Below are 14,044 nucleotides of genomic sequence, written 5' to 3'. Positions count from 1 at the left end.
TAGAGGGGACAGAGCAGTATCTTGATGTTCCCATTTTAAGAGACGAGAACTTGATGTTCATAATCAGATGTATTTGGGGTCAAGATATTTTCAGTGTTTTGAATTACACATTGAGACTCTCGTAAGTGCCACGCGCTGAAATCTTTGACAGCTGTGGGGGGGGGGGCTCACATTTTATATTTTCCGTTCTTATTGGGAGAGTGGTTTTGGTTTGTTATGGGTGGGTGCCAATGTATGTGAAGTTTACTTTACAGCAGATAACCTCGAGTACATCCAAATGTTATTATGTATTTATGGTCCTCTTTAACAACAAACAAAAAGTAAACATTTCTTACAATCCATTACCTCCAGTGATTTAGAGTAGTAGACTGCGCAATCCATCCTGCTCCTCTTATTGCACAAATGTAATTGAACTGGTCCCTTCCTTGAATCAATTAAGTCTGAATCATGTTGGGACCCAGTTGTGACAGCTCTACCCTCCCCCCATGAAACAGGAGATGAGTCATGGTGTGGGGGCATAAGAGCGCTCTCTCAATTAAATTCAAAGGGCTTTATTTGCATGGGGAAACATGTTTACATTGCCAAAGCAATTGAAATGGATAATAAACAAAACTGAAATGAACAGTAAACATTACACTCACAAGTTTCAAAGTAATAGACATTTCAAATATTATATTATGGCTATGTACAGTGTTGTAACAATGTGAAAATAGTTGAAGTACAAAAGGGGAAATAAATAAACTGATAAATATAGGTTCTATTTACAATGGAGTTTATTCTTCGCTGGTTGCTCATTTCTTGTGGCAACATGTCACACATCTTGCTGCTGTGATGGCACACTGTGGTAGTAGATATGAGTTTATCAAAATGTGATTTGTGTTTTGAATTCTTTGTGGGTCTGTGTAATCTGAGGGAAATACTTTTGGTCATGTCGCGTATGTGGGCACCTGCTCGTCGGACATCTAATTCCAAATTATGGGTATTTAATATGGAGTTGGTCCCTCCCCATTTCCGCTATAACAGCCTCCACCATTCTGGGAAAGCTTTCCACTAGATATTGGAAAATTGCTTCCATTCAGCCACAAGCATTTGTTAGGTCGCACTGATGTTGGGCGATTAGGCCTGGCTCGCAGTCGGCGTTCTAATTCATCCCAAAGGTGTTCGATGGGGGTCAGGGCTCTGTGCAGGCCAGTCAAGTTCTTCCACATCGATCTTAAAAAAACAGTTCTGTATGGACCTTGCTTTGTGCATGGAGGTATTGTCATGCTGAAACAGGGAAAGGTGGCATCCTATGATTCTGCCACGCTGAAGGTCATTGATCTCTTCAGTAAGGCAATTCTACTGCCAATGTTTGTCTATGGAGTTTGCACGGCTGTGTGCTCGATTTTTAATACACCTGTAAGCAACAGGTGTGGCTGAAATAGCCGACTCCACTGATTTATACGGGGTGTCCACATACTTTTATGTGTGTATATAGTTTACGTGTCTAATATAGTCATACATTTGGCAGGAAGTTAGGAAGTGCATCTCACTCTCTCGGTCAGATACTCTTACCTAGAAAAACACAGTTGATTACATGGAGGGGGGAGGTGGGGGTCACTCGGGGGGAGTGTGTACATGTGTGTTAGTAATCTATGTTACAGGTGTGTGTGTGGGCGGGCTCCTAATCTGTGTGTGTGTTAGTAGCACTCTCTGATTGAAAAAAGGGGGCAAGTACCTCACATGATCTGCAGTATGGTATTAGCAGCTACTCCACGGGGGTTTCATGAATGGAGTCACTGACTGCTGCTCATGTCATTTTAACATCTCTCCAACTGTACACACACACTCGCCTCAGTAACCTCCCCAAGCAGTGTGTGTGTGTTACTGCTACGTGTCAAGGGAGGGAGATGACATCCACGCAGGGGGAAAGAAATAGGAAGGGTAAGAGTTTAGGTGAGCATTTGCGCTTCAGCAAAGAAAGAGGAAGTGATTTATTTATGCTCCATTTTTTTTAAACCTTTATTTAACTAGGCAAGTCAGTTAAGAACTAATTCTTATTTTCAATGAAGGCCTAAGGAACAGTGGGTTAACTGCCTTGTTCAGTGGCAGAACGACAGATGTTTACCTTCTCAGCTCGGGGATTCGATCTTGCAACCTTTCAGTTACTAGTCAAACGCTAATCCATTGTATACGATGCGAACAGGTGACTGACGTTTCCACGACAAACTGCCGTCAACGTCAGTCACCTGTTCACCTTTTTGTTGTTGTGTGGTGCTCCAACTCCTTTTTTACCTCGAATTGGTCCCTATTTTGTACGTTTTTGTTCTCTTGGTAAGGCATTCTCGTGAATAGGGATGGTTGTTGGCTTGAGCTCATTTCATCGTCCTTGGCTGTTTATCTCCTTAAATGTGTAGCGGTGTGTGTGTTGTAGCCTGTGCGTGTGTGACCATGTACTTGCATGCTTGTTTGTGTGTAAGCGTGTGCATGCATCATGTTTATGTAAGAACGTTTGTGTGTGCTTTCATGTCTCTGTGCGTGTGTGTGTGTGTGTGTGTGTGTGTGTGTGTGTTCTCTGCTGTGGATGGCCCTGCTGTGGCCTGGAATGGATGCTCATTAACTGAGCCTGTCAAGGTCTCAGTGGGAGCCTGCTGTTCAGTGGGCAGAGGGCGGATGAAATCTCTGGAAACGCCAGGAGATGAATGTCTTTCACCCGGCCCGGTGACTCACGAATTGTTATTGAAATATAATTGCGGAGCAGGGTATGATGCAGGAGGAATGGAAAATGTAGTTTTTTTTTTTTTTTTCTCCCCTCGGCTGTGAGGCAGGACTGGAACACAAAACACACAAGCTAAACAAACATACATGCAACACATTTCAAAAGGCTTTTTTGGAATAACAGCTTTTCATGCTTTCTTTGACACTGTGTCCTTCTGAATAAGGGAAATAATAAAGCACGGCTCCTGTGGCGGTCAGTGGTACTGAACAAATTACACTTGTCAAACTACTGGTTCTGTCCCAAATGGTACCATATTCCCTACATAGTGCACTACTTTTGACCAGAGCCCTATGGGCCCTTTATATATATATATATATATATTAAAAAAAAGTAGTGCGCTATAAATTGATGCCATTGGGGACGCAAACTGTGTACCAGACCTTGGATAGAACGCAAGTCCCCAGCCTGTTCAAGAAGGTAATCGGAGGCTTTGCTGATGGTGATACAGTCGGTGGTTGTCAGGTGGCTGTCTTTTTCCCCCTGCCCTTTTCACCTTGCATCAAAGCCAGGTAGATTACCCAGCATCTCTAGTTTCCCGGCACATGAAAAGGCTTGAAAAACGGTCAATTTTTATGTCTGCCGGCAGTGCCTGACTACACCAGTCAGTAGCCTCTGTAAAGCAAGGCGTCTTTAAAAAGCACCAAGCTTTGGGTTGGTGTCTGTATTTACTGCTGTCCGCTAATAATCAACACAACACCAACCCTTTTACAAGGATACACATCCAAAAAGCAGGGTTCATTCTCTGATGGCAACAAATGGTCAAGGCCACAATTTGGGAATGAAAGGAAACGATAAACAACAATCGGTCCCCTAGGTTTTAACTCTTTATTCACCTCAAGGTAACACAAGTGTCCAGCCAGGAAACTTAAATGGTTGGACATATGCTTGCTTGGTCCCCTGTTGTAAATGAGGGGTAGGGGGGGTAAACAGGGTGGTGGTGGGAGGAGGAGGAAGATAAACAGGGAGGTAGCCGGGCCCGTGTGAGTGAAGGGCAATGTGTACTCCTCCATCCCTCACTGGGGCTAATGAACTCCTGATGGCAGGGGAGGTGAGAGCAGGGGAGAGCAGGGGGATTAATCTCCTCTCTTCCTCCAACAGCCCTCTCCCTCTTCCCTTGTTTTGGCACTCAGGTCCCTTTCATTGTTTGTCAGCACTGTCAGGAGAGCGAGACTGTAGAAAATGATTTGGTCCTGCCCCCCCCCCCCCCCCCCCTCCTTCCTGCTTCCACCTCTTTACTTATGTTATTTTTTCCCCCATAATGCAGCAGCGTCAATAAATATTGTCTTAATACCTGTGGCTGGACCGGAGCCGTGAAGGTGATGTTAAAGGAAATCCGTGATATTTTTTAGTTGTTCATATGTTGGGCTGGTCCCCTGGGGTCGCTGCTGAGGTCATTCAGTGAGGGTATGGTTGTGTCCCAACATGGCATCCTATTGGCTACGGTCAAAATTAGTGCACTGAATAGTGATTAGTGTGCCATTTTGAAACAGCAGCAGAATCCTCATGGGAGAGTAGCCTACGACTATGCCACACAATGTAGCCATGGAAGGGCCACAGACCAAATGCACCCTCGGGAGCAGGCAGCAAGCAAAATGAGCAACAAACATATCATGGATTTAGAGGCTAAGTACACACGGCTGTGTCTCCAATAGCAATAAAACACCGGTCTCATGAACAATCTTTTAAGCACAAGCCCACATGCTAGTGAGTGACCAGCTAATTTTTATATTTGATATTTTTTATGTATGTATGTGCTAACAAGGGTGAACATTTTGAACTGTTATGAATAGACCCTTCTGTCTTTCTCCAACTGTTTGAACAGCGTGTTAGCCTGTCCAATTTGTTCAGATGTTGAAATCAAGTGGGCTACCTTATTTCTCAGACTGAGAATTAGTTGGCAATTACTTATTTAATTGTTTCATGCTTATTGCACGTTTTATAAAACACAGCCTAGATAGTTAGTATTAGAGGCCGATTTCAAGTTTTCATAACAATCGGAAATCTGTATTTTTGGGCTCCTATAAAATCGGAGCCCAAAAATACAGATTTCCGATTGTTATGAAAACTTGAAATCGGCCTCTAATAATAACTATATAAAAAATTAAATAAAAACTTTATTTTACCAGGCAAGTCAGTTAAGAACACATTCTTATTTTCAATGACTGCCTAGGAACGGTGGGTTAACTGCCTTGTTCAGGGGCAGAATGACAGATTTTCACCTTGTCAGCTCAGGGGATTCAATCTTGCAACCGCACAGTTAACTAGTCCAAAGCTCTAACCATTGCACTCCACGAGTAGCCTGCCTGTTACGCGAATGCAGTAGAAGCCAAGGTAAATTTCTAGCTAGCATTAAACTTATCTTATAAAAACAATCAATCATAATCACTAGTTATAACTACTGATCCAGTTTAGCAGGCAATATTAACCAGGTGAAGTTGTGTCAATTCTCTTGCGTTCATTGCACGCAGAGTCAGGGTATATGCAACCGTTTGGGCTGCCTGGCTCATCACATAACATTGAAGGTTGTGCAATGTAACAGGAATATTTATACTTAGGGATGCCACCCGTTAGATAAAATACTGAACGGTTCCGTATTTCACTGAAATAATAAAAGTTTTGTTTTCGAAATGATAGTTTATGACTACAAGCCTATCAGCCTAATGGCTGGTGTAACCAATGTGAAATGGCTAGCTAGTTAGCTGGGTGTGCGCTAATACTGTTTCAAACGTCACTCGCTTTTAGAACTGGAGTAGTTATTCCCCTTGCTCTGCAAGGGCTGTGGCTTTTGTGGAGCGATGGGTAACTATGCTTCGAGTGTGGCTGTTGTCGATGCGTTCCTGGTTCGAGCCCAGGTAGGGGCGAGGAGGGGGACGGAAGCCATACTGTTACACTGGCAAATACTATAGTGCCTATAAGAACATCCAATAGTCAAAGCTATATGAAATACATATGGTATAGAGAGAAATAGTTAATAATATATTAACAAAAACCTCTTACCTTGGAATATTGAAGACTCATGTTAAAAGGAACCACCAACTTTCATATGTTCTCATGTTCTGAGCAAGGAACGTAAACGTTAGCTTTTTTACATGGCACACATTTTTACATGGCACATATTACTTTCTTCTCCAACACTTTTGTTTTTGCATTATTTAAACCAAATTGAACATGTTTCATTATTTATTTGAGGCTAAATTGACTGTATTGATTTATATTAAGTTAAAATAAGTGTTAATTCAGTATTGTTGTAATTGTCATTATTACAAATTTAAAAAATCGGACGATTTTTAATCTGTATCGGTGTTGAACAATCATCGGTCCACCTCTAGTTAGTGTAAAATATAGCTAGCGGTAGAGCAGTGCTGCACGCAACAAACTGAGCAGACATTTTCCAGAATGAATGTCCATTGATACTCCTGTTTTTAGTAGTGTCTGCTCTGCACGCAGTTTGAGGAGTTGAGACATAAAAAGGGTAACTTCTCTATTTCAGTAAAATAATGTTTGTCTTTCGGTGTCCATATGATTGATTTCGTTGGACAGAATCTCAAATACAAAGAAGTTGAAACTGCTTGTCAGAGAGGAGGAAGTGATCGTGTGTGTGTGTGTGTGTGTGTGTGTGTGTGTGTGTGTGTGTAAGAGAATGGGAAGGTGCACAATCGCAGCCGACGGAGACGAGACCAAAAAGACAACATGAGAAGAAGCGGACATAAACGCTCATGAAAATACCAACTTGATTCTGCCTCCCGAGTGGCGCAGTGGACTAAGGAACATCCCTGCCGGCCAAACCCTCCCCTAACCCGGACTGCGCTGGGCCAAATGTGCGCCGCCCCATGGGCCTCCCGGTCGCGGCTGGCTGCGACAGAGCCTGCATCGCAGTGTTAGCTGTACTACTAGAGAACCTGGCTCGAGTCCAGGCTCTGTCGCAGCCAGCCGCGACCGGGAGGCCCATGGGGCGGCGCACATTTGGCCCAGCGCAGTCCGGGTTAGGGGAGGGTTTGGCCGGCAGGGATGTTCCTGTCCCATCGCACACTCCTGTGGAGGGCCGGGTGCAATGCACGCTGACATGGTCACATCTAATTTTATTAGACACATGCGCCGAATACAACAGGCGTTGGTAGACCTTACAGTGAAATGCTTACTCACGAGCCCCTAACCAACAGTGCAGTTTAAAAACAAATACGGACAAGAAGAAAAGTAATTTTAAAGAGCAGCAGTAAAAAACAACTATGCATGCATGGGGGTGCTGGTACAGAGTCTGTGCTGGGGCACCGGTGAGTTGAGGTAGTATGTACATGTAGGTAGAGTTATTAAAGTGACTATGCATAGATGACCACAGAGAGTGGCAGTGGTGTGGGGGGGGGGAATGCAAATAGTTTGGGTAGCCGTTTGACTAGATGGTCGCCAGGTGTACGGTGTTTCCTGCGACACATTGGTGCTGCTGGCTTCCGGGTTAAGTGGACGTTGTGTCAAGAAGCTGTGTGGCTTGGCCGGGTTGTGTTTCAGAGGACGCACGGCTCTCGACCTTCGCCTCTCCCGTACGGGAGTTGCAGCGATGAGATAAGACTGTAACTACCAATTTGGATACCAAGAGATTGGGGAGGAAAAGGGATTTGATTCCTGCGATCCAGGCATCTGGAAAGTATTCAGGCCACTTTACTTTTTCCACATTTACATGTTACATTACAGCCTTATTCTAAAAAAGGATAAAATACAAATCCCCAGCAATCTACACACTACCAAATAATGATGAAGCGAAAAACAGGTTTTTAGATGTTTTTGTTGCAAATGTGTTAAAAACCGATACCTTATTTACATAAGTATTCTGACTCTTTGCTATGAGACTCGAAATTGAGCTCTGTTGCATCCTGTATCCATTGATCATCCTTATGATGTTTCTACAACTTGATTGGAGTCCACCTGTGATAAATTCAATTGATTGGACATGATTTGGAAAGGCACACACCTGTCTATATAAGGTCCCACAGTTGACAGTGCATGTACAAGCAAAAACCAAGCCATGAGGTCGAATGAATTGTCTCTAGAGCATCGAGACAGGATTGTGTCGAGGCACAGATCTGGGGAAGGGTACCAAAACATTTCTGCAGTGTTGAATGTCCCCAAGAACAGTTGCCTCATCATTCTTAAATGGAATAAGTTTGGAACCACCAAGACTCTTCCTAGAGCTGGCCTCTCGGACAAACTGAGCAATCGGGGGAGAAGGGCCTTGGTCAGGGAGGTGACCAAGAACCCGATGGTCAATCTGACTCAGCTCCAGAGTTCCTCTGTGGAGATGGGAGAACCTTCCAGAAGAACAACCATCTCAGCAGCACTCCACCAATCAGGCCTTTATGGTAGGGTGGCCAGACGGAAGCCACTCCTCAGTAAAAGCCACATGACAGCCCGCTTGGAGTTTGCCAAAAGGCACCTAAGGACTCTCAGACCATAAGAAACAAGATTCTTTGGTCTGATGAAACCAAGATTGAACTCTTTGTCCTGAATGCCAAATATAACGTCTGTAGGAAACCTGACACCATCCCTACGGTGGAACATGGTGGTGGCAGCATCATGCTTTGGGGATGTGTTTCAGTGGCAGGGCCTGGGAGACTAGTCAGGATCGAGGGAAAGATGAACGGAGCAAAATACAGAGGGATCCTTGATGAAAACCTGCTCCAGAGCCCTCAATACCTCAAACTGGGGGTGAAGGTTCACCTTCCAACAGGACAATGACCCTAAGCACACAGCCAAGACAACGCAGGAGTGGCTTCTGGTCTCTGAATGTCCTTGAGTGGCCCAGCCAGAGCTTGGACTTGAACCCGATCGAACATCTCTGGAGAGACCAGAAAATAGCTGTGCAGCAACGCTCCCCATCCAACCTGACAGAGCTTGAGAGGATCTGCAGAGAAGAAGGGGAGAAACTCCACAAATACAGGTGTGCCAAGCTTGTAGCATCATACCCAAGAAGACTTGAGGCTGTAATCGCTGCCACAGATGCTTCAGCAAAGTACTTAGTAAAGGGTCTGAATACTTATGTAAATGTGATAGCTAATTTATCAAAAATAAAACTAAAGTTTCTTATCCAGTTTTTGCTTTGTCGTTATGGGGTATTGTTTGTAGATTGATTGGGGGGGGGGGGGTGAGAAGTAACTTAACAATGTGGTAAAACGTAAGGGGTCTGAATACTTTCTGAAGGCACTAGATCGCGCCAAAACAAATTCAAATGAATATGCTGGCACGGAGCTCTTGTACCGTCTCAGTTCCTCTTCTGCCGTGTGTACCAGTAATAGTTAGTGCATTTTCTTGTTCTAAGACCTCTTATTTTGTGTGTGTCCCCCCCCCCCCCCCCCCATACGACAGGTGTGCTGGATGCTCTCTGAATGAGACCCCCACCCCCCCTTAGGCTTTTTTCCTCCTCCTAGGTTTTCGTTGGTGTGTGGAGAGGAGAGATGAGGGTTTTTAGATATGATCTAGAATTGATCTTTAATTCATATTCGTGTGTGTGTACCGTGCGCAACTTGTGCACTGTATGTGTGTTTGTCTGTATGCTTTTGTGTGTTATTTTTTTGTTTGTTGCCTTTCTCTCTGTGTGTGTTCTAGCTGGGGTAAAGACTCCATGACTCCGCACAGCTGTGCCTGTGATCATGTCATTCAGAGCCATAGCTGCCTCATTCAGAGGCTTGCAGAGCATCACAACCCCTGCTGGGCTACAGGGTGGTTTACGCCACAACTACTACGAACACACTGCTCTCTTCCTCTCCTCTGACATATGCGAGCGCGTGCGCTCTCTCTCTCAACCTCTGCCATCCCTCTCTCACGCTCGCTTTCTCTCTGCTAGAACTCCCCATCTGTCCTCACTACACCCCTCTCCTTCTCCAAAAATAGCCGACTTGCCGTTTCATTGCGTTGCGTTCCGGGGAGGCAGAGGCGGGCGGGGGATCGGTCTCCCAGGGGTACTGCAGTGATACACTGCTCCCTCTTCGCCTGCCTTGTGCTGCCTTGTTTTGTACACACAGCATTAACACTGCACAATGCACCCAACACTCATGTTGCATACACCCTCCTCTCCCCTCCCCTCTGCTTTTTCCATAGAGGGAGAGAGGAGGAAAAGGACTGTCAATAAAATAAGAACGAGGGAGAGTGGAGCTTGGTTGCCTGGCTCTCTGGCAGTTTTGCCAGTGGCTCTTTTTACACATTGGCATCTTGTTTAAACCAGCCTAATGACACTGCTGCATCTCCCCTTCATACACACACACACACACACACACACACTGGCTGTCACAAACCAGCCTCAGAAACAGTCAGCCCCAGAGAGATGTTTATGGAGCAATTTAAATGCAGGGATTCTTCATCAAACAGCCTGACCTACTGGATTCTGAACAAATTCTTGGTCATTCTGTGTGTGTGTGTGGTAATTGCAGATTGGTGCCTGTTATTAATGACATATCAGCTGCCTGACTGTTAGTGCTGTAAATGCGAAGGCATCATCTCCCTCTATCCTGGGACCTGAAAGTGGCTTGTTGATGGACAGAAAGGGCAGGCAGACGGGGCGGGCAGGCAGGCAGGCAGGCAGATGGGGCAGGCGGGACGGGGCAGGCTGGACAGGCGGGACGGGACGGGGCAGGTTGGACAGGCGGGACGGGGCAGGCTGGACAGACGGGAACAGGCAAGGCAGGCAGACGGGGACAGGCAAGGCAGGCAGACGGGGACAGGCAAGGCAGGCAGACTGGGACAGGCAAGGCAGGCAGACGGGGACAGGCAAGGCAGGCAGACTGGGCAGGCAGGCAGGTCAGGCGGGCAGTAACTGTATCCATTTCAGAGGCTCGGTGTCAGAATTAGCCATCTAATGGGCTTGGCAGTCATCTCTCAGCACTCTGAAAGACCAAGCGCACACACACACACACACACACATGGAAATGACCGGGCAGCCCCCTTTGGCACTGGCAGACAGTTTTGGGATGCAGCCTTTTTAGCCTGCGGCCTCCATCCATGCAGCTCAGTCATCACACAGCCCTCCCCAGTGAGTGAGTCAGAGGTTTGTGTGTGAGGGTCTGGAGAGTGGGCGCCTCTGTGCCACACACACCACCGGGGCAGCAGAGCTAAGGGCCACAGCCCTGTGTGGTGACTCCATGGAGGGACTCTGTTGTGGGAAGGACCCGGCGTTGTTTTGGCCCGGTCTGCTCTCCTCTCTGTGTAGCAAGAGCAGGCATGAGTACACAATACTACCACTTCTACTCCCATTACCACTACAGATGGAGTGGCACTGCCAGTTTTGCTATGCCGTGCCGCCATTCGGAAGTTGGTGATTTGAGGCATGCGTGAAAAGGGGGGAGTTGTGGTGTCACAGGGCAGTAATGTAATCCATCTTGGCCACTGTGCAAGGCATGGTATGCCAACGAGTTCTCCAGCTGCACCATCGAGAGCATCCTGACCAGTTGCATCACCGCCTTGTATGGCAACTGCTCGACATCCGACCGTAAGGCGCTACAGAGGGTAGTGCGTAAGGCCCAGTACATCACTGGGGCCAAGCTTCCTGCAATCTAGGACCTATATAATAGGCGGTGTCAGAGGAAAGCCCATAAAATTGTCAGAGACTCCAGTCACCCAAGTCATGGACTGTTCTCTCTGCTACCACACAGCAAGCGGTACCTGAGCACTAAATCTAGGTCCAAAAGGCTTCTTAACAGATTCTACCCCCAAGCCATAAGACTGCGGAACAATTAATCAAATTGCTACAGGACTATTACATTGCTGCAACTCGCTGTTCATTATCTATGCATAGTCACTTCACCCTTACCTACATGTACAAATGACCTCTAACCTGTACCCCCGCACATTGACTCGTTACGGTAGCCCCTGTATATAGCCTCGTTATTGTGTTATTTTTTTCATTCATGTGTTAAATATTTTCTTAACTCTTCTTGAACTGAACTGTCGGTTAAGGGCTTGTTAAGTAAGCATTTCACGGATTGTCTACACTTGTTGTATTCACAGCGTGTGACAAATACAGTTTGATTTCGATCTCTCTGTGCTGTGGAGCACTTTGTTTGTTTTATGGTGCGAAGTCGTCACCAAGGGGACTCCTCCTGCAGGACTGTTCCTCCATTCCTACAGTACAGCACCTCTGGGGGGAATCCTGCTCTGCATTTTAAGAGTTTTAACTGAAAATGGATCTCACACTGGATTAAAAAAAAATAATGTTGAAGTGGAAAATGCATTCTTTATACATCTGTTATTCCTCTTTGGCACCTAGCACAGACTTCTTCCTCTCCATGGCCATGGAAATGTCTATCTTAACAAGGATTTTGTTTGATGGAGAAAAATATGGGGGGGGCGAGAAAGGGAAAGTCACACAGGTTTTCTTCCCTGTTGAAAAGCTGTCGGTCAGACACGCCAGTGTTTTTCCCCTCTGATGTGGAGGGGAGGCGATGAGTCGCTGTCTTCAACCTACAGTATGAAACATGACTCCCACCACCCACTTTTATTGCTTTCTCTACATCTTTGATATGGCACTGAGGGTAAAACAATAAAGGAAAAACAACACATCCCTGAGGGATACCTCGGTCACTGAACCTCCAGCGAAGCCAGACCGAGGAAGTCCATTATGTACTCACCACTACGTAGCAAGTTATTCTAAAGCACAGGGAGTATGAGAGGCAGCTCTATTTGGAAGTCTAAATGTCACTAGTAAAGTATACGGCAGGCTGAGCAAGGCAACAGGAAGAGCCCAATATAAGAGGGAAAAGCCCTGTTTTATGGCCACATAAATCTGCGCTCAGTCATTGAAGGCCATAACCCGCTTTTTCCTCTAGTTGTCTTTTGCTGGCTCACTGTACTCTTTCTGTGGATTGATGGGGGAATCAGACATGCATATCTACAGAGCAGATATCCTCATAAAGTCTCGCCCTTCCCCTGTGTTATAACCACCGCTCTGTCTCTCTGCTGCTTTCTCTTTGCTCATCTCTGCTTCTTTTTCTCTCTAGTTCAGCTACTCACTCACTTACTCACTCACTCTGTGGTCTAGTTTGACTCTAGCAGTATAGTAACTGTAGCCTGTACTGTGATTGCTGCTGTATACTGATGTGTCTCTGTATTTGATTCTTCTCTTCCCTAACAGATGGAGAGTGAGAAGAAGAGAAGAAAATACTCCACCAGCAGCAATGACTCGGACACCACTGACAGTGAGCTGAAACTTGTAGTTAGAGATGATAAAAAGGGCTGGAGAGTGAGGGTGGTGGGGGGGGGGGATACCGGGGGGAGGTTAATGGAGAGCTAGAAGGGCGGGATTGTCACCATTGGAGACAAATTAGTTAGGAGTGAGTCATGAAAGCTGTACTCCGACTAAACGGGAGAGATTAGGACAGGGCCGAAGCGTGCTCTGCAGCCAAACGCCAAACAAACAGGCGGAATAAACTACAGAGCAGCTTGGCAGAACATTCTCAGCGGCAGGACCCGTCACTAGTCTGGCCTCGGTTCTGTCCCTAATGGCACCCTATGAGCCCTGGTCGAAAGTAGTGCTCTGTAGGGAATAAGATGCCATTTGCAACACTGCCGATGCCTGGAACAGTCAGTAGCCTGGCTTCCTCTCTACTACTCTGACAATCTGCTGCTTGTCATCTTGTTTTCTCCGCTCGCTGCATCCCTGACTCTTTGTAGTGGCCTGGGCTCAGATCGAAGACCCAGGCAGTGTCTAGATGTTTACACCTGCATCACCACAACGGCTACCACTGTGAGCCACAATGTTGGTGGCCAAGTGATGGACATATGTATGCTTGTGAAGAAGTAGGATGAAATGACCACAAGTCTCTGATCTAAGGTCAGAAGCTTTTTTCTTCTTCTTTTCTTCAATTTGATTAATTCATGATTGGGGGAGGAAATCTGATCTGAGATGTGTGCCTACGGGCAACTCCTACCGCTGGACCAGTGGCCTTAGCTCTGGGCCATGTGCCGGGGGCTACGCCACTTGATGCTCCCTAAACCAGTGCTTCTGAGTCCCGGTAACACGCCAGTGTCCCGGGCTAGCCTGCATCTGTTCCACATGGGTTTGGGTTATCATGTTTCTAATTGAAGGATCCCAATGATCATTTTTGTCCCTGTGCTACCCCCTGGGGCTTGTCATTAAAACAGGCCTTGATGGGTAGCTCTGATTTGCGGTCACTCTGTAATGTGTGGAGGTACCACACCACAGCCATATCATGTGGACCACTCATAGCCATCCCAACACACACACTGAGATTACATCATGACGTGGCTCCGAACTCCCTCCTGGTAGTTGGAACAGCACACATTTAA

At 46.2% G+C, this 14,044-nt stretch overlaps 1 protein-coding gene across 2 annotated transcripts in view; it reads left to right on the top strand.

Annotated features, from left to right (window-relative positions):
* LOC109892947 (protein Jade-1) overlaps positions 1–14,044 on the top strand; it is a 144,731-nt gene that overhangs the window by 1,814 nt on the left and 128,873 nt on the right. For both annotated transcript variants that reach the window (XM_031826889.1, XM_020485873.2), the window contains one exon: positions 12,870–12,933. In XM_031826889.1, coding sequence (XP_031682749.1) covers positions 12,870–12,933 — 64 coding nt within the window. The remainder of the gene's footprint in view (positions 1–12,869; positions 12,934–14,044) is intronic.

Source organism: Oncorhynchus kisutch, linkage group LG6, assembly GCF_002021735.2.
Source record: "Oncorhynchus kisutch isolate 150728-3 linkage group LG6, Okis_V2, whole genome shotgun sequence".
Lineage (NCBI taxonomy): Eukaryota > Metazoa > Chordata > Actinopteri > Salmoniformes > Salmonidae > Oncorhynchus > Oncorhynchus kisutch.
This window is presented reverse-complemented; position numbering and strand designations above follow the sequence as displayed.